The sequence below is a fragment of the Pteronotus mesoamericanus genome, unplaced genomic scaffold (genome assembly GCF_021234165.1).
Source record: "Pteronotus mesoamericanus isolate MK-2021 breed Mesoamerican mustached bat unplaced genomic scaffold, CSHL_Meso_final contig_74, whole genome shotgun sequence".
Classification (NCBI taxonomy): domain Eukaryota; kingdom Metazoa; phylum Chordata; class Mammalia; order Chiroptera; family Mormoopidae; genus Pteronotus; species Pteronotus mesoamericanus.
In genome coordinates, this window is record NW_026555247.1 from 13924826 (window position 1) to 13951813 (window position 26988).

Below are 26988 nucleotides of genomic sequence, written 5' to 3' on the forward strand. Positions count from 1 at the left end.
AGGTGAAGTGACAGCATGGATTCATGGATTCTGTCTTGGGTTCTGTTCCTTGCTTCTTTCCTCATAGTTTCTGGCTTGGTAAGAAAACAATGCATGGAAAACAATGAGAAAAATTTGGGGCGTGTGATACCAATTGTTAAAGAAAAAATTGTTCACTTCTTGTGTTTTATGAATTTCAAAGTGTTAATGAAATGAGCGTTTCTTTTTGGCAGGCGGGGCAGGCAGGGCACAGGGAGCGAGAAGACCTGCCAGACAGAGTCAGAGACATTGATGTGAAGTTATGTTCTTTGTGCTTCATTGTTGTGTAATGAGTTTTCTTTGATAAGATAGAAAATGTGAAATTTGAAAATCATTCCATTTTTATTGCTGAATGACATCGCACTACTGTCAGAGTAACATGAGACAGGAATGGAAGGAATGACAATTGTCACAGGCTCAGTAAATACTGACAAAGTTTGGTAGCATGGGGTTTTTCTTCTACTTCTGAATCGAGCCCAGTCCTGCTAAGTGACAGGTAGCTTGTACCACAAACCAATCCAGGGTGATAAATGAAGTTCCAAATGCTTGGGGGGAAACTTAGTTGTGATTTAAAAATAACAGTTCTTGTATTATGCTGATATTCTGTGAACAGGAACTATAGCATTGAGAACAAGAGAAACCATTTGATAACATTAGAACTGTAATTATGAAAAAAATACTTGGTATTTTTAGTAAAAAAAATATTTTCAGAAAAAAATACTTGCTTTAGTAGGACCGCTTTGGCATTCCTGTGAGTATAGCACTTGTTACTATCAAAAAGGATGGCGATCATCTGACTAGCTTGTACCCACTGCTTGCCAAATGTTCCAAATTATCCTAGGTTTTAGATGTATTTATGTATTTACATAAAATTGTACCTTATATTTGTGTGACATTTTCTTAGAGTTTAAAAAGTGCTTCCACGTGATATCATATAACCTTCATAATACCCATACAGAGCAGATGTTGACTTTATTTTACTGATAATTTGAATATCAAGAAGGGGAACTGACTTGTGGTTAGTTGGCGGAATCAGGGATATAACCCAGGTCTACTATGTATCAGTCCGATGAGCTTTTTTTTTTCCTTCTTAAATCCTCACTTGAGGGCTTTTTTTTTTTTCTTCATTGCTTTTAGGGAGGGAGGAAAGGTTAAAGAGAAACATCGATGGGAATAGAAGCATTGATTGGTTGACTGCCTTACGCACCAGACAGAGGACTGGCGACTGGAGGGGGATCCTATGCCTCCTGAAGTGGCGGGGGTCAGGGGGGAGCTTGCACATGCCAGCACCTGGGCCAGGGATCGAACCTGCAACCCTTCAGTTATGGATTGACTCTCCAACCAACTGAGCCGCACCAGCCAAGGCAGTCCCATGAGCTTTTGAAAATCAGATTACATTGAGAAATTTCTCAGGTTTTCTTAATTTTTCCATTGATGTAGTCTGGGTTTCATTTGGTTACTTCTATCTTCAGAAAGTTTTTTCTTTTTAAATCACAATATTATCTATACCCATTGACATTTTTCTTTGGTATTGTCTCTGAAGGCAGTCTTAAGGAAAATATGAAAGTGAACCATGATTAATGACGTCTTCAATAAAATTTCTTTTTAAAAGATTGTTATAAAGTACACTAACATTTCAATGTTGGGAATAAATTTTCAGGCTGTTCAAACATTGTTCCATGAATCTTTAGAAATTCATGGTGAAAGAGAACACAGTTCAGGGCTGGAGTCCTGTGTTCTGCCTTCTCTGCTGTCTGTGAAGCTGGTTTCTTGTTTATTTCACTTTCAAATTCACATAACAGGATTTTTTTTTATATGAAATGGGAAGACCCTTTGACTTCAATTTAGCTGTCTTAGATATGTGTTGGAAAGTAATTTATAGTAATAATGGAAGAAATCCTCACAAATGGCTAGATATAAATCAGAACCAAAAAGACCATTTATATCATGGGCATTATAATAATATCTCCTTTTATGTGTTTGTTTTCCAGCCAACTCCAGAAAATTTTGGTGAGTGCATTTTGATATTTGCTCTAAGTTGTATTAAAATAAAATTATGTGTATAGTAGAACAATAGAACAGAAGAAGTTAGGACAGCTTTAATGCTAAGTACATGCATAATTGCATTGAACTTTGATCAAATGGTGTCTTCTCTTGATTCATTGAATAACGTTTTATTGTTCCTATACCAGAGTTGAGCATGCCAGCAGAAAAACAGATGGTGGCATAAGGGAGGTCAAACACAGTGACGGACACGCAGACATCCATAAATGCTTGCTTTAATTAATTTTGCTATTTTGTGTCAAATCAGATGAAGATCCTATTCAGTTGCACATTGAGAGATATGGCCATATTATTCACCCCTTGGCAATTTAAAAGAGAAATTTAAATTTAGATTAGGAATTTTGCTTGAGAATTCCAAGGTATGCTACTGCAAAGAGTATACAGTTAGAGGTAGAAAGGACTGGGGTGACTACATTTAAATATTTGCTTTCTATTAATGTAGTCATCTTACTTAGTCTTCCAAATTAAGCTTAATATTATATGGAGTAATCAGTTTCTTATTCCTCAAGTTATCTGGAATGCAAGGGACATGAATAGAACAAAAGCAAAAGCCCCATAGTCTCAAGCCTGGCCCATAAGAGGTTCTTAATCAGTCAATCAATTTGTGTATATTGATTTGGAACCTAGTAGTCACTTATCTGAGGCAAGAGAACGTTGCTCACTTCTAATTCAATAATTGATAAAGATCTTCCTCTTTCTATACATACTGTTCAATGTGTTTTTCTTTGTTATTTTAAAGATGTAGATGGTGGAATTGACCAGGATATATTTGACATCAATGAAGGTTTGTGCATATTTTTTTACACCCTTTATTTTTTAAAAATATGTTTTATTGGCCCTGACTGGTGTGGCTCTGTGGACTGAGCACTGCCCTGTGAACTTAAAGGTCACTTGTTCGATTACCTGTCAGGGCACATGCCTGGGTTGTGGGCCAGGTTCTGGTTGGGGGCCTGCGAGAGGCAACCAACTGATCGATGTTTCTCTTGCACATCAATGTTTTTCTCCTTTTCCTCTCTCCCTCCCCCTTGCCCTAAAAATAAATAAATCAGTCAATCTAAAAAATATATTTTATTGATTATGCTATTAAGTTGTCCTAATTTTTCCTCCTTTGACCCCCTCTTCCTGGTACCCCCATCCCTTCCAGTAATTCCTTCCCTTAGTTCATGTCCACGGGTCATGCATATAAGTTCTTTGGCTTCACATTTCCTATACTATTCCTAACATCCTCCTGTCTATTTTGTACCTACCAAATTATGTTTCTTAACCCCTGCACATTTTCCAAGTGATCTCCATATCTATGATTCTGTTCCTGTTCTGATTGTTTGCTTGGTTTGTTTTTTTAGAATCAGTTGTTGATAGTTGTGAATTTGTTGTCCTTTTAACGTTCATGGTTTTGATCTTCTTCTTTTTCTTAAATAAGTGCCTTTAACATTTTATGTAAGGATGGCTTGGTGACAATGAACTCCTTTAGCTTTACCTTGTCTGGGAAGCACTTTATCTGTCCTTCCATTCTAAATGATAGCTTTGCTGGATAAAGCAGTATAGGTTGTAGGTCCTTGCTTTTCATCACTTTGAGTACTTGTCAGTTCCTTCTAGCCTGCAAAGTTTCTTTTGAGAAATCAGCTGACAGTCTTATGGGAACTGTTTCATAAGTAACGGCTTTTTTCTTGCTGCTTTTAAGATTCTCTCTTTATCTTTAGCATTTGGCATTTTAATTATGATGTGTCTTGGTATGTTCCTCTCTGGGTCCAACATGTTTGGGATTCTCTGTGCTTTCTGGACTTGTATGTTTATTTTCCTTCACTGAATTAAGAAAGTTTTCTTTTATTATTTTTTTCAAATTAGTTTTTAATCTCTTGCTCTTCCTTTTCTCCTTCTGGCACCTCTATAATACAGATGTTGGTGCTTTTGGAGATGTCCTAGAGGCTTCTTATTCTATCCTTGTTTTTTTGAATTCTTTTTTCTTCTTACTGTTCTCATTGAATGCTTTTTTTTCTCTTATGTTCCAAATTGTTGGTTTGATTCTCATTTTCATCCCTCCCACTGTTGGTTCCCTTTAGATTGTTCTTTATTTCACTTAATGTAACCTTTATTTCTGCCTGGGTCTTTTTAATGTTGTCACCACACTCAGTGAGTTCTTTGAGCATCCTGATGACCAGTGTTTTGAACTCTGCCTTTGATAGGTTGGTTATCTCCATTTTGTTTAATTCTTTTTCTGGAGTTTTGTTCTGTTTTTTAAATTGGGCCATGTTTCTTTGTCTCCTCAATTTGGCAGTCCCTCCCTGCTCCCCATCCTGCGTGTATTTCTGTGCATTAGGTAGAGCTGTTTTGACTGCCTGTCTTAATGTGCCCTATTGTAGAAGAGAGCAAACCTGTAAATTGTGTGGGGTGAGTCTTAGGTGATGGCCAGTGTGAGGCAACCTGTTTCACCATTTTGTGGTGGTGTGTTGGGGGAGGGCTCAAAGATGGGACAATGCCTCTGTGTGGCTTCTAGAGGTTCACCTGGGAGGCTGCTTCTTGACACTCGCCCTGTTTCCAGTCACTTCACTTTCTCCCTGTATTTCACTTGTGCCCTTCCAGCTGTTGCCCTGATGCTGAATCTGAGAGTGGGTGGGTCTGCATAAGTCCTAAGTCTGTGTGGGCCCTTTAATAGGTGTCTCCTGATAATCCAGCAGTTTCTTCTGCCTCCCCAACCACCAATGGTTTTGACAGCCAGAAGCTATGGGGATTTATCTTCCTGGCCCTGGAACCCTGGGCTGGGTGGTCTGGCGTGGGGCTGAGATCCCTAGCTCCTAAGGTATGCCTCCCAATTTTTATCCACTGCATGTGAATGTGGGACTGCCCATTATGCCACCTCTCTGTGCCATTCCAGGGGCTCTGCGCTTCTCTGCACCTCTCCACCTCTCCACCTCTCTCTGAGTCACGGCCCCTCCTACCTGTCTGGATAAATGTGGCATCTTTAAATCCTTGGTTGTTGGATTTCCATACAGCTCAACTTTCTGATGGTTCTGGGTGATATTTGTTACAATTTTTATCACAAGTGTGTTTATCCACTTCTTGACCAGAAGTCCTTTATGTCCTTTATTATGTAGGAAGTTTAAGCAAATTTGCTAACATGAATCTTTATCTTTCCTCTTAGATTTGGGACTGGACCTTCATGAGGGAGACATCAAACTTGACGGGGTGAGTTGAACCAATGCAAGGAAGAATCTTCTATTAATCACTGCGAGCTAAAATACAAAATATCTGAGAATGATTGGACAGCATGGACTTAGTTAAGTCTAACTATCTCTAAATGCACAAATTCATGGTGACACATTTATTCAGCGAATATATTGTACTGTCAGGGACTCATATAATAGTGTCTTTGTGATCTGTTACTCAGATTTCTGTGTGGTTAAAGTCACAATCACTCACCATGGATGCCTTGATCTTTTTGATTTGCATTACTGAAACAATAAGATGTTCTCATTTTTAAATAGAAACTCATTGATTCCATCTAGTTGAAGCAAAGTGAAACTGAATTGTTAGAGACCTTCAATAAATCAAGTTTTTTACCCTAAGAGATATATTTTGTGACTTCTACCCTGAAAACTAAAAATAGTGTTGCCAAGTAAAGGTCTTTCCATACCTTTCAGAGTCTTCCCTCTTAGTGAAATCATTACCACACATTTACCTCATGCCACTAAGTAAAAAATCCAAGCTTCACCTTTGCTTCTTCCCTTTCCTTCACCCCACTATCCAGTCCACCAGCAAGTTCTGTCATTTCTATCTCCAATGTATGCCTCAAATAATCTGTTTTTCTCCTAATCTGTCTTTTTATTTCAAATACTGTCCTTTTCTAAGGGGAATACCCTGTCCCTATTAACAACAAAGTGATCTTTTAAAATAGACAAACACACCATTTCACTTCCCGGCTTGAGACTCTTCAATAGCTTCTGATTGCATTTAGAATATTATCCAAATTTACCCATAGCCTTCAAGACTGTGCATAATTTAACTCCTGACTACTTCTCCTCCCATTTCTTCTCTTCTCTCCCCCTTCCTGTCCCCTCCCTCTCCCTCCCTTCCCTTCTCCTCTTCTCTCATTTCTTTTCTCTCCTAACTCGTTAGGCTACTGGCCTCAAATCATCTCAGAACATACCAAGCATATTCCCATGTCAGAAACAGAGCAACTACTGTTTCCTCTGCCTGAAATGATCTCCCCAAGGTCACTTTCACTTCTGGCTCTCTCTTATTATTACTACTTCATCTTAAATGTCATCCTTTCAAAGAGTCCTGTCCTGGCCACTTTATCTAATGTAGTACCCCATCCCTTTACTTCTATCCACATACTACTTGTCTCTTTCACAAGGTATTATTAGTTCCATGAAGGTAAAGACCTCGGTAGTTTTGTTTTCAGCAAGTCCCTATTCTCTCAAGCAGTATTCATTTTGTTGATTGGATGAATACATTAAAATGAAATATATTAGGTTTTTACTATAAAAACTTCAAGTTGTTTAAAAAACTTTTTAAAAAAATAAAAAGTTAAAAAAAACTTTGGCCTAACTCATGTGACTTTTTCTGACTCTGTCAGGTCAAGATCATTGAGGTTTTGCTGTTAACTCCTTCCTGTATATTTTTAATTTCTTGTATAGAAAGCTAGTCTATAAGCCTACCAATACATATAGTTCAGTTTTATAACAATCATTCTTCACACAGTTTTGCATGATTTCTTCTTCAACTCTATCAACAAAATTAATGATAGAAACTTCTTCCTAAAAACTTTGTTCTAATATGATAAAAGTAGAGGTACCTACACATGCAGGTCTTCACACACACATGCAATTTGTTTAAGCTGACTGGGAGAGCTTAAAATTTTATTTCTAGATTAATTATTGGTTATTTTGTATGTTTTTGCCTGATTTGTTTAATTACCTCTTTCACATTTATTTTTGACAGGTACAAGATAGAAATTCCATCATTGGAGAAAACTATAGATGGCCTCACACCATTCCATATGTTCTAGAAGATAGCTTAGGTTAGTATACACGTTGGAATATACATAACTAATCTACGTTCCAGAAAGAAAGAAAGAAAGAAAGAATATGATTGCAGTATTTCCAAGGGTAGGCCACTATGGTCTTTGAAAGTTTTTTGTATTGTTGTTTTGTGTAGCTTTGTACAGTTACTTAAAAAATAAGCAAAGTCAACAATGAAAAGAACCTAAGTGACTTTGTCTGAAATATTTGCTGAGCTTTGACCAATAAAAGAATTAATTCAACCAGCATTTATGAAGCGCCTACTCTATGCCGGATTATTTCATTTTAGGGACATAAAGATTAGAGCACTAGCATTTATTTTAAAGCAATGGCTTCCCATATGTACAGATTTGAGTAAAAAACCAAAACAATCAAACAAATAAAACTCTAGGAACTGGCATTGCTGTACCAACATTATATTTTGCCGAGTCAGGAGCTTAACCAACAAGAACCCACTATCTTTTATCACCCTCTTTTCATAAAATAAATAGTGTCATAATAACATAAAGTCAGCAGAATCTAATCCAAAACTAAGAAAACATTAATTGTAATGGACAACTCTAAACATGATCTTTGTTTTATTTATAGACTAGTGAAAATGGCATCTTTGACCAGCATCAGTTTAGGAACTGCTGTTTGGGAAAGATTTCTTTAAAGATTGTACATCTCAGTGGAGATCCAGATAAACCAAAAACTAATTATAATAGAATGGAACAGAGATAATGATTCATCATGTGTTCAAAGAGCTCTCGGAGCAATCTGGGTATAAAGGCATGATTATTAGGCAGCAGGGGGCTCTAGGCAGCAGGGCTGCATGAAGGCTGTGCAAATTGTACACCGCGCAGGACTGCTGGGGAGCGGGCAGGAGTGGGACTGAAACCGAGTTTGCATTCTGCTCATCAAGAGACATTCATTTCTTTGCATGAAGTGCTATTCATCCATCACGAAAGTGCTTACAGCATTTCCCCAGATGAGGTGCCTCTTTCTAATGTGCAGAAAAGCATTGCCGGGTTCCACCGGGCTTCTGAAAGCAAAGGAAATGTTCCCCGGGCAGATGTGCAAAGGCGTGGGGAAGGGAAAAGCCCCTTAGCTGGAATTTAGTTTGGAAGTAGAGAGATAATGAGGTTGAACAGGTAGGTAGGATCCACGTTGGGAAAGTCTTTCCCATGTTAAAAATTTGGTATTTATACTGATGGTAATGTGGAGTTACTGAAAGTTTTAATGTGGAAGAAGATTGTTATTATTTTGGTGGCAGCACAGAAGATGCATTATTAATAGGGCAATAAGAAAGTAGGGAGATCGTCTAGGAGAGTATTGAAGACATTGAGGGAAGGACCAAAGGATTTCTGAACCAAGACTCTCTTTGCAGGGACAGACAAGAATGGAGAAGTCTAAGAGAGATAGAGGAGGCAATTGTTATTTTTGGTGATTGATGGCAAGAGGTCAAGAATGTAGGTCCAGGTAAAGGGATGATAATGCCTTGGATTTATGCAACTTGATGTATCATAGTGCCTTTAACAAAAATAAGGAATATGTCTGAAAGTGAGTGGGATAGAGAAGTGTGGTGGAAATTAGTCCTTGGAATGCAGAATTTGAAATGCATCAGGTAGACTGTGGTAGAGCTGTCATATAAAGTGTTGGTGGGTAGCCTGGTCATTCAAGATAGAGAAATATTGGGGAGTTATTAGATATAGGAAAAGGTTAAAGCCATAAGTATGAATGAGAACTTTTCGCAGTGCCTTGCATGTAGCAGGTACTCCATAGATACTGGATCTGACTGAATGTCCCAAGAAGTTTGTACGGAGTGAGAGGGCCAAGCATGAGTCTTGGCCTGGGAGGGCAACTTTTTGGAATTGGCATAGAAGAAGGATCTGATAGAAGCTGTTGAAAAGGGAGGTTTGGCCAGAAATATAGATTAAAAAACCAAGAATAGGGTAGAAAAAACTAAGGCAAAAGTATTTAACAGGGTTCAAAGTTTAAAAAGCTCATACAATACGAGGAGAGAAAGATGTTTATTAACTTTTGAAATTGGGGGGAATCAGAAAGATTTGAAGTATTTTTTTCTGGTTTAAATATTTTGATCACAAACTTAAAAATACTTTTGTGTTTAAATATATATATATAAAATCATAAACTGCATATTGATCTTTCAGTTAATGACAAATTGCATATACAATGATGATCCCATAAAAGTATAGTGGAGCTAAGAAATTTCTATCACCTAGTGACGTCGTCACGGTCTCATTATAGCACAATGCCTTACTCATGTGTTTGTGATTACACTGGTGTAAACAAACCTACTGCGCTGCAGTCATAAAAGTATAGTACATACAGCTACGTATATTACATAACACTTGATAATGATAATGAATGATTATGTCACTGGCTTATCTATTTATTATATTTTAATCATTACTTCATAGTGTATTTGTTCTACCTGTAAAGAATTTTGCTGTAAATCAGTATGCCATGTTACCCCCGCAGCCGCCTCATATATCTCACATTTACCATGTCTCTTGATTGTATCATTTTCTTTTGTGGTTAACTTAATCTTGTGTTTTTTTGAACAGTGACTTGCTGTGCAGGCTTGTAGCTTAGTAGCAATAGACTACACCACATAGCCTAGGTGTGTAGTAGGCGATTCCATCTGGGTTTGTGTATGTGCACTCTATGATGCTGACATGACACAAATCACCTAATGATGCATTTTTCAGACTGTAACCCCATCGTCAGTGATGGAGAGAGAATTATGTATCACTAATGATACATATGTGTATACACATGTACACATGTACATATATAGTGTATATAAAATTTTACATGCATACATATGTGTATATACATATAAAAATTTTTAATACATTTATCCTCGTAGATGAGTTCCATGAAAGATCAGTGAGGCTTAATATGACCATGTCTCTTAGGTCATTTATTTATTTTTAGAGAGGGGGAAGGGAGGGAGAAAGAGAGGGAGAGAAACATCAATGTGTGGTTGCATCTCACACGCTCCCCACTGGGGACCTGGTCTGCAACCCAGGCATGTGCCCTGCATTGGGAATTAAACGGGTGACCTTTCGGTTCACAGGCCGGTGCTCAAGCCACTGAGCCACACCAGCCAGGGCTCTTAGGCTATTTTTTGCCATGCATTTTAACCAAAACTATCATAACCTTATGAGCTCTATGTACCTGTTTTTCAACAACATTATAAAAAACAGTGTATGCTTTGAGGACAGGAGGTATTTGTCACCTTGCAAATCTGAGGCTTAGGATATCCTCTGGTATATTATAAGCATTTAATAAATATTTAAAAAAAAAACTGATAGCCCTGACTGGTATGGCTCAGTTGGTTGGTAGTCATCCCACAAAGTGAAAGGTCACAGGTTTGGGTCCCAGTAGGGGCACATGTTGGTGCTGCGGGTTCAGTCCCCGGTCAGAGCGCATACACGAGGCAGCTGATCGATGTTTCTCTCTCACCTCAATGTTTCTCTTCCTCTCTTTCTCCCTCCCTTCCCTTCTCTCTGGAAATAAATAAATAAAATATTTAAAAAATAAATTTATAAACTTATGAATGAAACATATTAGGTAAAAAAACTCAGCTCAGATCCTACCACCAAAATTCTGCACATTTTTGCATAGTTATAATTGTAGTTTTTAAAATTTTTGTTCTTTTTTTATTTAATATTATTACATTGTTTCATGTCATATGGTTTTTAATAATATAAACTTCAAATTTTTATAGACCATTTCATCAATATAATGATTTTAATTTTCTTATTTAGAAAATACTAACCTTTGTTTAATAGTGTAACATTGAAATTATTCTTCATGTTTAAAGTGAGAAGAGCATTTCCTCACATTTCAGAAACTTTTCTGTTTATAATTTTAAAGTTCTATTTTATTTTTATTTAAAATTTTTTTCAATTATAGCTGATATACAATATTATATTAGTTTCAAGTGTACTACATAGTGATTACACATTTCTATAACATGAAATTTATACCATCTTCAAATGACTCCAACTAAGAAAATCACTAAGCAAGGCCACTCTTATGTGTGTAGCAAAAGTAAATACTTCTGCAGGGTTGTCAGCAGGTGATTTCGGGAGGCCAGACATTACTATTACTCAAATTCTGGCGGGCCAGCATACTAAGTTCTGCCAGTAGGGACTTGGTCTTTTAGCTTAAACTTTAGGTGTTATTTGGCTGGTAGGTGCAACTTTGAACATGAAAGGGAAGCAGCCATTTATAGCTCCCAGGAAATAAATTTGAATTCCTCTCTTGAGTGCCATATCTGAGGCAGTAGGTGAGGGGAGGTGGGGAATAGAGGATGAGGGTAAAGAGTTAGGAATGGAAATAAAATGTCAAGGTGCTAGTATCCTAAAGGGGCTGACAAGGGGAAAATAATCTTGCATAGCTGATTGCTTAACGCCTGGGCTTGTCCAGGACCTGCCTTATTCTTCCCAGCCGGGATATTTGATAACATGATCTCAGATGGAGCTTTTCTGCATCTGTGATGCACAGTGAATTAAGGCCTTTGGTAAATAAAGGCACATGGTGAATAAAGACTGTATTTTGGCAGAGAGCTATACTTTAAAAAATTATTTATTTATTTATTTATTTATTTATTTTTAGAGAGGGGAAGGAAGGGAGAAAGAGAGAGAGAAAAACATCAGAGTGTGGTTGCCTTTTGAGCACCCCCTACTGGGGACCTGGCCCTCAACCCAGGCATTTGTTCTGAATGGGAATCGAACTGGCCACCCTGTGGCTTGCAGTTTAGTGCTCAATCCTCTGAGCAACACCAGCTGGGGCAGAGAGCTATACCTTTCATAAAACTTTCCTATCTGTTTCTTTGATTCTCAAACAATTCAATGCAGGATGGAAATCGTCCCCATTAAGCTTTGATAAGAGGCCTAGACCAGCATGCTCCTTTTCTGTTTTGTTCCAAAATAGTCATGTGGTGGTCAGTGTCATCAGCCCTTATCTTAAGGAAGTGTTAGATTTGAAATAGGAATCCAAATGTGATGTTTATGGTACAGAAAATTTGGAAACAATTTAAATATTTGACAATAGGAAGTTACTTACCTATGTTAAAGCCAAATGATGTAGCCATGAAAAATGGTAAAAGTAATGATGATGGAGATCTTAATGATTTTTTTAGTGAAAAAATAGTTTATAAAATATGTAGACTGTGACTTTATTTTTAATAAAAATATATGTATGTTATATATGTATGTACTCATAAGCAAAAGGCACAATGAGGATGGTTAATTATTTCTGGGTGATAAGACTTTTAAATTTCCTTTTTTTTAATATGCATTTTAAACTTGTTTATAATGAACATGCATTATTTTTGTGGTAGTGTAAAAGGTTGAACTGAGTGCCTCTTATAGATTCATGAATTTTAGGGCCTTATTAAATAAATCCTGTCTTGACCTTCACTGGACAAGGTGTTCTGAGTACAGTCATGAGCCACGTAACCACAGGGACACATTCTGAGAAATGCATTATTAAGCAATTTAGTGGTTGTGCAAACACCATAAAGTGCACTTACACAGAGCTAGATGGTAAATGCAGGCTATATGGTAGAGCCTGTTGCTCCTAGCTGTAACCCTGTATGGCATGTTACTGTATGAAACACCACAAGATTAAATCAAGCACAAGAGAAAATGATGTAATCAAGAGACAAAGTAAACATGAGATATATGAGGCTGCTGCTGGTGTTACACTGCACGCTGTTTTTTTTTTTAAGTAGAAACTGTGCACTCTAAAATAACAATAGAAAGTACTGTATAGTAAATACACAAATCAGTAAGTCATTTATTATCATTATCAAGTATTATGTACTGTACATACTTGTATGTGCCATACTTTTATGTGACTGGAGTTATAGTAGGTTTACACCTACATCATTACAAACACGTGAGCAATGTGTTGCACTGACACTTGGGTGGGATGGATCCAAGTGACAGCAACTTTTCAGCTCCGTTATTATCTTTTGGTACCAACCGTTATCCTATATGTGGTCTGTTGTTGACCGAAATGCTGATATGGAGTGCATTACTGTAATCATTTTTAAACATCTGTGTTAAAGTTATATAAAGGGGCCCTGAGCAGTGTGGCTCAGTTGGTTGGGTATGGTCCTGGAAAGCAAAACTTCTCCGGTTCAATTCCCGGTCAGGGCACATGCCTCTGTTGCAGGTTTGGTCCTTTGTCAGGGCTCAAAAGAGAGGCAACTGATCTATGTTTCTCTCTGATGCTGATGTTTGATGTTTCTCTCTCTTTCTCCCTCTTTTTCCCTCTTTCTAAAAATAAATAAATAACATCTTTTAAAAAATAAAGTTAAATAAAGGGGAGAACAAAAAGAAATATTTGATTCACATTCATTATATTGAATACTTGGAACTTCACTCTTATTTTCTACTCTTATCTTCTCAATATCCCTTAAAATTGACTTTAGTTCCCCACTTAAGTACTGACAGCATCACAGCACCAAAGGTAAATTGGCAAAGATTACACACCAAAAATAAGTAATGAGGAAAACGGGGATAACTTAAGCGTGTCTAGCTCCAAGGCCCCCGCACTTTCCACCCTGTAAGGTTGCCTCCCACCTCCCCGCAGCTACCATGCCCCCTTCAGCAGTGCCTGGCCCCAGCTGCGGCAGGCTCTCCCCCTGACTCTCATACGGCCTCTTTCCTCCGAGCTTCTTTTCCTCCGTATCTTTGCTGCTTTCATGCCTCTTCCTTCTTTGAGTTCCATGTCTATCCAACCCGGTGGCATCAGTCTTAGCTCCAAAGCTATGATTCTTAACTCCGTTTGGAGCTCTGACCTCACTGTGACTCTTATGAACACTCTCTCTCCAAAATGTACTTTGCAGCTATAGGTAGATAGATATATACTTTCCGTACTATTTCAGTATATTCACGGACCCCCCCCGCCCCAATCTCAAGATTCTCGGGTTAAAAATCTTTACTGTGAGACTTTAAACACATGTTGCAGCTTCTCAGATAAAGCAGATGACAGTGATTGTTCATTTGGTTGCCTGTGACCTAATGTATATGTTTCTCTGAGATGATGCACTTCTTACAGCTCCAGGGGAAGAAATATGGGGTGAAAGGGATTTGGAGAATAAAAAAATATTTGCATATGATAGGCAGATCCTCGAATAATGTAGAGTTTCATTTAATATTGTTTTGTTATATTGTTGATGGGGTAAATATTTTTGTTTGTTTCCTTCCTTTAGAAATGAATGCTAAGGGAGTTATCCTCAATGCATTTGAACGCTATCGCTTAAAAACATGCATTGACTTCAAGCCTTGGACTGGAGAAGCTAACTACATATCAGTGTTCAAGGGCAGTGGGTGAGTTGAAGAGTTTGTCTTCTAAGAGTGCTAAGGACTCTAAGGAGAACGGTTGTGGCCAGGGCTTTATGTCACAGCAATTGCCCTAGGCCCTGACCTTGAGAGGGAGTGGGGACTTCCTTCTGTGTTTGTTGGAGAATAAAAGACAGCTGGATCTAGTTTCTCTAGACATAAAATAATATTTTCATACATGTAAGTAGACTACAAATTTTTTTAAGATAAGGAAGGTGGGATTCCCTGTCATCCATTCTACAACTTTGTAGACTTCTGCTACTCCTCATGGTCCCTTTAAGTAAAACACGAATGTGTGTGCATGTTGTGTATTTAAATTTATTTTAACCTAATGACTCTTACTACTTGAATTAAGAAGGTGACCGTGTTATTTGCTTGGAGCTTAGCAATACCTATTGGTTGCTATACCTATAAAACACTTATGAATGGTTATCAGTATGGCAAGAACTATCTGAAAGACTTGGAAATTTCCAGGAAAAATCAGGACGAGGCTGACTTAGCATGACTTGCTCCTATGTTGTATTTGGTGTCAGGGAAAGTTCTCCAATGGTCATCCAGTCTGGAAGATTTCTCGTACCTCACCAGGGTTATGAGAGAAATGAGTTGTGTTTTGTGAAGTGTCCAGGTGGGTAACTAAGTGGGTTAGACATTGGGGAACTTGCCCCGAGACCTCAGCCTGCATCATTATAACATCCTCTCTCCTTTCTCCTGGAAGCTGCTGGTCCTCAGTAGGAAACAGGCATGTTGGAAGGCAAGAACTCTCCATTGGAGCAAACTGTGACCGAATAGCCACGATTCAACACGAGTTCCTCCATGCACTGGGATTCTGGCATGAGCAGTCGCGTTCTGATCGGGATGACTACGTCAGCATAATTTGGGACAGAATTCAGTCAGGTATGTTTCTCTTGTTTTCTTACATTTTTAGTTAGTTAAAGACGGAGCGTCTAAGCATGGTGCCCTCTCCTGCCATCTGTACTAACTGTTAATAAGAGGAAAACTCTGATGTTTTGATGTCTTACTTCATTTAGCTCTAACTCAGTATGGGCTGAAGCGGGTGAAGGTTGTTGGAGCACAATATCCCAGGACCCTAGTACATTTGAGCTGAATATTATGTTAGAAACCAGTGCTTCCTAAAGCAATTTTTATGGAGTACCGTTCCACAATGTGCTCATGCGTGATGTGTGAAAAGCAATCTGTGGTCACATTAGTTTGCGAAATACTAGGTTAAAAGAAATTAAACTAACACTGCTGTACTGTTCAGAGTCTATTAGATTAACATGCATTGTAAGTCTCTGAGAGAGGAGCATTTCCCAAAGTGGCTTAGTTATGCTCTTTCTGTGTTTCATTTTGTGGAGCATTTGGATTTATTATTCTATGGAACCCCTGTTGGTTGACACTGCAGTGGCTGGACAGCCCCAACTTTTAGTGACTTTGTGTTCCAACAGAGAAAGGTCTTCACAACCAGGTCCAGCCAGAGCTCATGTTTTCCACAGTAACAGTTAGTTTCCCACCTGTGCTGCCTCTGTAAGGTGCGGTGGAGGGAACAGCGCTGCTACCATGTGGGCACCGTGAGGACTGCTCTGTACTGAGGCCCCTGACAGCATAATTTTAACGTCACAGCTCTTGCCCCTTATTGTCCCCTCCCCACACTGTCTTGCTCTCAGCTGGGGTAAGGCAGTGCAGCACACTAATGTTTAGCTTTCCTCCACATTCTGATTAATGTTTCCCCACTTAAGGAAACGTTAAGTGGGGAAACATTATTCTTTAGGATTCCCGAAGTCTTACTTTTCGTGGAAATTCCTGCCTAGACTTGACAACACATTCATGTGCTTTTGGAGATCAGATCTACCTCACTGTGCCCACAAAACCATTTATTTGATTTCAAGTTGCAATCAGCTGCCCACTGATATGATGTTAAGCAGCCTGGTACCTTCTCCAAATGTATTCATTTAAAATACAACGACACGTATTCCAGTAACCATGAAACCCCTGGCTGTGCCAATCCTTTCTAATGACTCGACATTATAGTCCCCAGGTCCCATCCCTCCTCACCTCTTCCTTTCATCTCCATCTGCTGTGGACGCCCACGTCCTCCCATCCTCACTTACCAATGACCCTGACCGTTTATTTTTATTTTTATTTATTTTCCTTTTTAATTGCATTTATTGGGGTGACATTGGTTAATAAAATTATGTAGGTTTCAGGTGTACAATTCTGTTATACATCATCTGTAATCTGTTTCAATAATGTCTTTTAGAATCCTCCTTTCTGTGGGCAGTTTTTAGAACCTTGGGCCCAATGCTAATGTCTAACTTTGAGCTGTAATGAAAACTTCGATATGTTCAGCATGACCACTGGTATCATGATTCTAAGCTTGAATGTTATAGTCTAAGGCAGGAATGTATGGGACACCCTTGAAATCCTGTAGATCAGTTGTAGCGAGGGCTGCACTATGTTTATTACAGTCTCCATTTCTAAGTTAACAGCACTCAAAGAAAAATAAGTTGAATTTTGTGACCATCAAGTAATTAAATTGTTTTTATTTATTATTTAGGCAAAGAGCACAATTTTAACACCTATGATGACCAAGTCTCGGACACACTGAATGTTCCCTACGATTACACTTCAGTCATGCACTACAGTAAAACTGCATTCAGAAATGGAACAGAACCCACAATTGTAACAAGAATCTCAGATTTCATGGATGTGATTGGCCAACGAATGGATTTCAGTGACTATGATCTCTTAAAGCTGAATCGACTGTATAACTGCTGTATGTGATAAGTTCTCTGAAATGCCTTCTGTTTCTCTCTGCTATGTAGGAAGAAAATTATGCTCTGTGCCATTTTGCTGAGCATTGCTGAGTTTTCTGAAATTATAAAAGCTTGATTTTTTTTTTAAAGAACTCAAATCCCAATCAATAATTTGGAAGCAACATTTTTCTTTTCACACAGTCTGGCTTTCAGATGTAAAAATAAATTGGGTCTCGAAGGAATATGACCCATGCTGGTTTTTGAAACTGCCACTAATTCAAATGTGAACCAACATGATATTCAAAACTCTTTGCAGCCCAAATGAGGTGGCCAGTCATAATATACATGGGATTCAATAATCTGGGTGGTGTTTTAATAATCTGAATAACTAGAAGAGTACAGACTCAGGTTTCTATAATTAGACAATTTAATAAAAAGACGTGGGGCAAGCAGTTTATTCAGATCCGCAGAGTTGGTCAGTGTCTTGGTTCTGCAGATATCAAGAGGTCTTCAAGCTGCCATCTCCCAGAATCAGTGTGATGCCCCCCTTTAATGCCATCTTGGCATTCCTAGTATGTCTGCAATAAGCTCAATTTTTATTTCTTAAATTATCATGTTGTATGAATGTCAATTGTGTTTTGCTTTTGCAGCCTCTTCCTTCAGCTTCATGGACTCATGCGATTTTGAGCTGGAAAATGTATGTGGCATGATTCAAAGTTCAGGCGACAATGCTGACTGGCAGCGGGTTCCACAGGTCCCTGCGGGGCCAGAGAGCGATCACTCCAACATGGGCCAGTGCAAAGGTAATGGGAGTGAGAGGCTTCTGGATTTTACTTATACTCAGTGGGGTTCTAGCTTTTTTCTTTGCTATGAAAGACTAGGATTTTATCTCTAATTTCTATCAGAATTATTCATGATAAGCCATTAGGCTGCTACCAAGGAATCAGTTCTGTGCCTTATAAAGACATGCTTAATTTCTTTGCTTTTATCCTCTGAGTTTGCTTTTCTTTCTGAGTGAGAGCTGGGCTCTGTGAAGCCTCTACCTCATCATCTATGTACCCACAGCAGGAGACTCTTATTTCTGGGGTAATGGGGTTGTTTTCTCGAAGCTTGTGGAATACAAGAGACTTCCTAGTAAACAGCACTAGGCTGTGAATTGATCAGCTTCAGAATTTTACCTAGTCGTGAGTGCCTGCTCCTGCTACAAAAATACTTAGAATGAAGGTAGAAAGAATCATTTATTTAATTTTATTCAGATAAGTAGTTTTTCCTTTGTAATTTTATTTTAAATTATATAAGCACTCTTTTTTTTTTTTTTTTTTGGCTACAAGTAGCAAATTTTCATTTATTTGCTCATTTCTGGCAGCAAATATGTAAAACTAGACTTCAGAGCCCAGAGCATTGCTTGACAGTTCAGATGCTCTAGTCAGGGTGTAAGGCCTCCAATAGTGAAGAGGTGCTTTTCCTTTTTAGGGTGGGTGGGGAGGAAAGATGTTTTCTAAGGGTACAAACCTGCAATGAGCATTAAATAAGCCCTAGAGATCTAATGCACAGCACAGTAAATATGAATAACAATATTGTATTATAATCATCAAACTTGCTTACAAAAGTCTAGAACTTAATTATTCCAACCACTTAAAAGAAATAAATTTTATGTAACATGATAGAGGTGCTGGTTATCATTCTAATAACAATCATGTCACAATATGTAAATGTATCAAATTAACATTGTATATTTTAAATTTCCACGATGATATATGTCAAATATATTTTAGTAAAAATATTTTTTCTTTTTAAATGTAGATTTGGATAGTGGATAGTGGTCTTACATAGGCCAGAGGCGCGGGGATGAAAGGGACGGAGGGGAGAGAGACAGACAGACAGACAGACAGACTAGATCCAGTAGGTGACACTTTTTTCCATTTTTGAAAACTAATGTCTGTAGTAAGGAAAAGGTGGCCTGGTGTTGTCTCTTCCATAGACTGTCTGCTCTTAGAACCATATTTAAATGTCCCACACAGTGCCCTGCATACCGTGGGACCAAAGTGAACTATAGTGCCCATAAGACACACATTCTTACACCCAGCATCTGTTTTTCTCTCAATTGTGCTTTTATCCTTGTAACAGGTTCTGGTTTCTTCATGCACTTCGACAGCAGCTCTGTAAACATGGGGGCCACCGCAGTGCTGGAAAGTAGAAAGCTGTATCCTAAAAGAGGATTTCAGTGCTTGCAATTTTATTTATATAACAGCGGAAGCGAAAACGACCAACTGAACATTTACATCAGGGAGTATTCTGCAGGCAATGAAAATGGTACTTTAACCCTGGTGGAAGAAATAAAAGGTACTGTATCAACATCCTTATTGTCTGGGTTCAGAGTGAGGCAATCTTAACTCTATGCGACACAACAACCTGCAATAGGGTAAGGGCTATGGGCCCATTAGTTTCAACTTAGAACTTAATCCGGCTTGTTCTATGCTGTGGTGGTCCTCTGTGTGCCCTAATACAGGGATTTTCAGCCGCGGTTCCTCAGAAGTTTAGTAATTAGTTTATGCGTGCCATGAGACAAAAAGGTTGGAAATCACTGCTCTAAGGTGGGCATTCACTTAAGAAGCTGTAATCAGTCTCTGACACTGAGGAGGTCGGTTCTTGGCAAGTAATAAAAATACAATGGAAACATGTTAGGCAAAATGGGGAAAATTACTGGATCAGTGTAACTAAATGGCGGAGAAGGCCTCAGGAAGGACTGGACCTGTCCCTGAACAGTGTTGGGGACCTCTCCTGCTATCTCAGATGGGCTTTAGCTGTTTTACTTCCCAGCTTACATCTTACCAAATGTGCCATCAGACTGGAAAGGGGACTCTTCTTCTAATTTCTAGCTTAAAAATAAGTCCCGGTGAAGGGTTCCAATTTTTATGACTGAAGGTAAATGGAACTCCTGGAGCGATTCCTGAGCGGAGAGAGAGAAACATGGCTGGGCGCCTACCCTTCATTCCAATCTTGATAGTGAGGTGGGTCGTGTCTATCACCTACTAAAGCGGATGTTTAAGAAGGTTCTCTGAGGAGGAGGCGCCATGGGCCGGCAACTACATTACTGTCTGCTTCATACATTTATCTCTTGGTTTGAATGAATTGAGTAAAACGTATTGTAGAACCGACCCACGTTATGCTATATGTCATCCACTCCCCTCCCCCTCACTGTTGAACCATGAGAAACACTCTGAAAACAATATTTTCCTTTGTGAACACCAACAGTGAGGTTTTTAATCTCATTTTATATATACACATACATATATATACACACACACACCACATAATATACATATATTACTACGTACAATACAATATACAATATATGAGATACATTTTATATAGATATTCCTCTCTATTAGCAACCTGTGGTTGCTATCATTGATAGACAATAGTGCAAAAGGTACTTAAGAAACTTGCTTCGGAGTCCAGAATTTAAACTGACAGTATTAATAATACTAAAGTGGAAGCTCTCATGAAAGGCTTTTGTTCAATCTAGAATCCATCTAGTGACAATGGCACTTTCTGTAATTTGAATATTTCTAAGTTATTTCCAGGCTATTATGTTTTACATTACATGTCAATGTATTTAAATTTTAAGACATTGTGTTAATTATGAGTTTCACATAAATTGAGCTGTTTTCTACCTGGGGGATTCTGAAAAAAAATTAAATGTACTGCTCCTTATTTGGATATGCAATACAGGAAAATAAGATAGGATGGCATAGCTGTGCTGCTAGCTAGAGGTGGGGGCAGATTGTGGAGAGGGAAGTGCAGGTTGGGGAGGAAGGAGGTGGCACTAAATATTAGAGAAATATTTTTAATGTTGAGTCAACTGGTAATGATCTAAAGAGTAAATTGTCGGATGTAGGCTTTCTAGGGTTTGGTGGATTCCTGTTTAATACTGCCAAAAAGTTGACTTGAAAATTTGCATGTGAAGGAAGTGTTTTAATCAGAGTATAAATATATTAAAGGAGGCTTTGGTTGAGTATCACAGGAATCATGGGTACAGATGTAGTATATTGGGCTTGCTTGACCATTTAATTAACACAGAACAAAAATGGAATGAAAGGTAACCCGTAAGTAGGGCATGAGTTAGATGCTGTTGTTGGATCACCCACCTCCGGGAAAGGACAACCTCTCTGAGAAACAGCTAGGTAAATATCCGAATATTCCAGAGAGGAGTCTGACCCCACAGAAATACCTGACAGTAAATGGAGCGCTGCTGGAGGAGTGAGAAAGCCGTTAACTCACACCTGCAGGAATCAGTATCTCTGGGATGAACATTTGTCCATGAGGGTTAGAATTCTAATATTGATTTGCACATGAATCCTTGTCCTTTGTCTTTGAAATAATAATGTCTGTTTTGCAGATATACCCATTGGGAGCTGGGAACTTTACTACGTAACACTGAAAGTAACCAACAAATTCAGAGTGGTGTTCACAGGGGTCAAAGGCGCTGGCGCATCATTGGGTGGCCTATCTATCGATGACATCAATCTTTCAGAAACGCGGTGCCCTCATCATATCTGGCGTATAAGGAATTTCACACAGCTCATTGGCAGCCCAAATGGATCTCTATATAGTCCTCCGTTTTATTCTCCTAAAGGTTATGCTTTTCAGATTTACTTGAATCTAAGCCATTCCACTAATGCAGCAATATATTTGCACTTGATCTCTGGAGCCAATGATGATCAATTACAGTGGCCATGTCCTTGGCAACAAGCCACGATGACACTCCTGGATCAAAATCCTGACATTCGAAAACAAATGTCCAACCAGCGGAGTGTAACTACAGACCCATTTATGACCACCGGTTCGTGACTCATTTTCTTTATTGCTAATACACGATCGTTGCTCTTGGAGGGACAGATGATTTGGGAATGAGAGACAGCACAATCAGGCACCTAGGGAATTTCGAGCCCAGGTCTTAGGAACAGAAGCTATTTAGGGGAAGGTTTTTAGCAGTTGTGGATTGTCCAGAATGTCAACAGGGATGCCAACACATGGAGAAATATTGACTGTAGTCCTGGAATTGACAGCCACATTTGAATTTGCAGTGTTGTGCCAAGTATGTAGGTTTTATTTTTATTTCTTGTACTTTTATTTTTTTAACCCTGAATTTTTTTCTTTAATCCACCAGACTTAGAATAAATTTTAAATCTTGGTTATCAGTGGGATCCAAGGCTGGCGGGACTATTGCTTGTAGAGTCTGATATACCTGGATTAAAATCCAAGGTTTGCTTTTCATTATCTAAGCAAATAGACCTTGAGCAAAAAATCTCCTGGAGCCCCAGAGTCTCAGTAATAAAACTGGGGCTGTAATAATAAACTGCAGAGATTTGTTGTGAGAATCATGACAGATTAAGCATGGAAATTTGTAGAAAGGTCTGGTATGGAGAAGTCCACAATTGTTGACTTCTCCTAATCCATGCTATGCTGATTTTACCACTGGGATTGTCAAAACCAAGTCACGTCTTGTAAATGGGGGATGGTTTTGGATCAGAAGGAAGATGAGCAGATGCTCTGGAGTGTTGGGAAGGGTTGGGAGTACGTTATAACTTTTTATTAAATGCGCTAGGGGATTTGTCAATAGTGACATCATTCTTCATCTTCCTTTCTCAAAAAAGGAGCAGAACCTAGAAAGCAATGATCACATTTCTAATTTTAATAATCCTTTGCTATCTGGGAACCCAATAAAAGGACCAATGGAATTATGGCAAAGGGAATATTATTGCCAAATCTGAATTCTATATATGAAAATAATGGATCCAAGTGACATAGAAAAGTACCCTAATTTGATAGGTGAAAAATAACATTCATCAAAAGGATTGTAGAGACTAGACGTTCAGAATTTTTTTACTTTAAAAAAGAATACACTCCCCCTTAATTACAATGACCGCAGCCCAGGGTCGGGGGTCCTCACGTCTCGCAGAGGCAGCGTTCTTCTGCTTTCTGCTCCTGAAGGACGCTGCGCTGTCGGGTGCATGATTCAGTTAACAAGATAAACTATTCTGTGCTAATATTAAAAACTCTCTCAGTAACATATTGATTTAACTCAGTTAAAAGGCCTATTTGTAGCTCAGAAGGCCACTAAGGAATGATTCTTATGGGCAAGGGGGTCCCCATACTGGTTGGTCAGTATAGAGATAACACCCCACCTGGACAACTTTGGGTGCCCCTCTGCTCATATTCCAGAATGTGGTCCTTTGTGCCAGGCATCTCTCTTTCTGCAGGACAGTGTAAATGAACGTGCCCCACTGACTTGCCAGGGAATACATCACAGGTCGATAGTATCATTTAATTATTTTGAGCTTCTTCTAATTGTGTTTCACATTGCCTGTTCTTTCCTACCATCAGAAGCTATGATGATGCTAAACACAATCCATTAATGTAAATTGCTTTTTCAGATAATGGAAACTATTTTTGGGATAGACCTTCCAAAACGGGAGAAGTGGCTTTTTTCCCTAATGGAACTCGATTTAACAGAGGTAGGGGCTATGGAACCAGTGCCTTTATAACCCACGAGAGGCTGAAAAGCAGAGATTTTATAAAAGGAAATGATGTTTACATCCTTCTGACTGTGGAAGGTATGTCAATAAAAATAGGTTTATATAAGTTATTTTTGTTGCTGTGGTAACCATTGATTATTTACTATGTTCTTCCGGGTTCCATTTTTAGGTATTAAATAGAGATGTGGGAGGAAATGGGCCAGAGTGGAATTTTTTTTTGTATAAATCATTAACAATATGAAAATAATTTAAATGGAAACAGTGAGGGTTCTAGGATAAAGAATTTAATTACTGCTACATGAAGTAATAGTGAAAAAGTTTAGGCCAGAAAACTTTTTAGAAATAAGTTAAAATATAGCCATTATACCCTAGAATGATAGACTAAGATTCCAGAAATAAAAATATCACAAAAGCCCATGAAATTAGCCTTAAAATGGATTGTCTTTTTCAAATACACACACACACACACACACACACACACATCTTGGCGGTAATAACTATAGTCTTTTAAAGTTCCTTAGCTACGGCAGCCAAAAAATACATTTTTCAGGAATACTGGTAGTTTCCATGATTGATGTGGTAGGATTTTAACTCACTATTAAAGACCCACTTACATCTCAGTAAATCAGAATCTTGTTTGTGATGAAAAGTGGTGCAATTAAAATCCACGAAATTTTGATTTCAGTGTCAATTAGAAAAAATTATTCGGGAAAACTTTTGTCGAGGGAGAAGAGGCTACATAAAAGGTTTTCTCCCTTGACAAAAGTCACACGTTCATCAGTTATGCTTGACCCTGTTTGAATAAGAAGCAACAGAAAACACCACAAAGAACAGAACTCTGGTTGTCAGGAGACCTGATATCTTTCACCAATTATCTACCAACTGCTCTACAAAGCAAGAGACCTGTGATTTGGGGCAAGCCCTTAGGCTGCATTTTGACCTGCTCTTTGGTTTCCCTGTCTGACCCTTGGGAGTTGGTAGTATAAAAAAAAATAACAAATGGGGCCGCTTTAAAATGGAGCTGGAGCTGCCATGCCAGAGAAACGGCCTTGTGTGTCCCTTGTCTCACGCCTTTGGAATGCTAAAACAGGGCAAAAGAACCTTCGGACTGGGCCTACAGCAACCTCGTGTCCGAAGAACTCTTTGCAAAAATAACAAGAAAGCAGACATTAAGACTACCAGACTGAAAATTAAAAACTTCCTTTAGAATAAACATCACTATGTTATGTTATCTACATGATTCGAAAGCCTTCCTTCTATTGGTACAATTTTTCCCATACCCTTTCTCATAACTACCCCTTGCTTTTGACTCCTGATCAGCACCTTATTTGGGCTTCTGCCTGAATCAATGCCTCCCCAAAGCTGTTCTTTTGATCCCAAATGCTTGTTGCCCCTCACTTGGAAAGGCCTTTTATTTTGAGGTTAGCAGTAACAACGGCTTGGGCCCCTTAGAGTTCAGCGGTGGCCCAGCTTCCCTTTGCATCTAGATAACAACCGAGGCATTTATTATTTCACTGCCTATGAGTATCTGTTCTGAAATTTAAAGATCAAATCCTTTTTAAAGCAAAAACTGATTTCTATCCATGCTCTTTCTCCCCCTGCCGCCCGTAGACATATCCCACCTTAACGCTACACAGACTACGCCAGAACCCCCCTCTATCAACACTGACCCTTGCACAAACTTCAAGTGTGAGAACAACGGCATCTGCACTGTCCACGGTGGCAAAGCTGAGTGCAGGTAAGGGGTCACGTGGACGCAATATCCCCGTTCTTTTGTTTGAAAATTTCTCATTCCCACAATGAAGAATTAAATACTGATATTTTATATGAGTGAAATTAGTTAATTTTCATCTCAAAACCATTCATAGGATATTTATTTTTTGCTCTTCATTTGGGACTTTGGAGAGCCACAAGAACAATAAAATTACTTATGAAAAAGAGCACATTATATTTCTAATTGCCTGAAAAAGACCCTCATGAGTTACATATCTGAAGTCCTCATGATAGTTTGATGTTGTTAAGTGTGACTGTCCCCATTTCGTAGCTGGAGATACTTAAGTTTTGAGGAGAGCTTGGCCAAGATGTGCAACTGGGAGGAGGGAGCAGGGCATTGCAAACTAAATTTTCTCCATTACGTAGGCTACCTTTCTTTCCCCCGGGAGCTGCTGCTTTTAGCACCAGATTAGGAGTCATTCCATCTTTCCTGTCTGTTGGCTCTCCCTGTCCTCCTGGTGCTGGTCTACCCATCCACGCCCCTCTGGGCCAGACTGGGTGAAACGTTCCAGGTGTCAGCGACCCACATGCTGACCCACACCATTAATGGTGAATGTGTTCAGATTTAAATATCGGAGCATGACAGCCGTGTTCTGAATGTGTAGGTGTCCGTCAGGGGAAGACTGGTGGTACTTGGGAGAGAGGTGTGAGAAGAAAGGCTCCACTCGAGATACCATCGTCATCGCCGTTTCTTCCACCGTCGCCGTGTTTGCGCTGATGCTGATCGTCACGCTCGTCAGTGTCTACTGTATCCGGAAGAAATACCGTAAAACGACAAGTTCAAACTCAGCAAGTATTACGCTGGAAAATGTAAGTTGAGTCTCCTACTTGGTTATTCAAAACCTATTGATGAAATTGTATGAAGAAGAATTAAGGCTTTTTAAATACACTTAAAAAAAAGTTCTGGGGCCAACTGCTTTGAGACTGAGTTTTTGTTAACTTCACTATAAATCCACGGTTCTTAAATTGGAAGCCATGGTGGCTTTTGGTGGGGGGTTTATTATCTTCCTAGAATTGTATTCCTTCTGAGAGGCAAAACTGATTTCACCTGTAAGTTCCAACCTTCCTGGTAAAGGGGAGAGGTGACCTCTATGTATTTTTTAAGGTCCTTGAGTGATGGCTGAGCTCAGGCTTGTAGAAAGGGGGTGCCAGCATATTTGGGGCTTTCCTATGAGAGAAGTTTCCAACTAATTCAGGCTTCATGTGCGGTAACTAAATATAAGGCAAGATTTCCAAGCAGAGGTTTAAAGTCTTGCCTCAGACAGTCTCTAACACGGCAATAGACTCTAAAAAACGCCTTGTCGCAGAGCGGGCTCCTGGGAAGCAGACTCAGGGATGGATAAGGGCATGCAGGAGGGTCATTTGGCAGTGTCCTCGGGAGGCACCAAGGGGGGGAAGCGGGATCGAGCAGTAACAGCTGAGCACTCAGCCCACCCTCAGTCTCTGA

General features: G+C 39.0%; 1 protein-coding gene across 1 annotated transcript; it reads left to right on the forward strand.

The window, feature by feature from the left end:
• Positions 1-26360, forward strand: MEP1B (meprin A subunit beta). The gene is made up of 14 exons (XM_054583811.1): positions 1-78; positions 2010-2028; positions 2822-2866; positions 5222-5265; positions 7024-7102; positions 14344-14461; positions 15189-15367; positions 17028-17246; positions 17877-18029; positions 19354-19569; positions 21629-22072; positions 23667-23846; positions 25380-25506; positions 26147-26360. Exons 1-14 carry the CDS (start codon positions 16-18, stop codon positions 26358-26360), a joined length of 2100 nt encoding a protein of 699 aa, XP_054439786.1. The 5' UTR covers positions 1-15.
• The last annotated feature ends 628 nt before the right edge of the window (positions 26361-26988 follow it).

What these genes read in the sequence shown, in the direction of transcription:
- MEP1B (XM_054583811.1), top strand. Translation starts at nt 16, where the DNA reads ATGGATTCATGGATTCTGTCTTGGGTTCTGTTCCTTGCTTCTTTCCTC. An exon ending in CAACATGGGCCAGTGCAAAG is followed by an intron (nt 18,030 to 19,353) that starts GTAATGGGAGTG and finishes TCCTTGTAACAG; the next exon opens with GTTCTGGTTTCTTCATGCAC. An exon ending in AGACCCATTTATGACCACCG is followed by an intron (nt 22,073 to 23,666) that starts GTTCGTGACTCA and finishes TTGCTTTTTCAG; the next exon opens with ATAATGGAAACTATTTTTGG.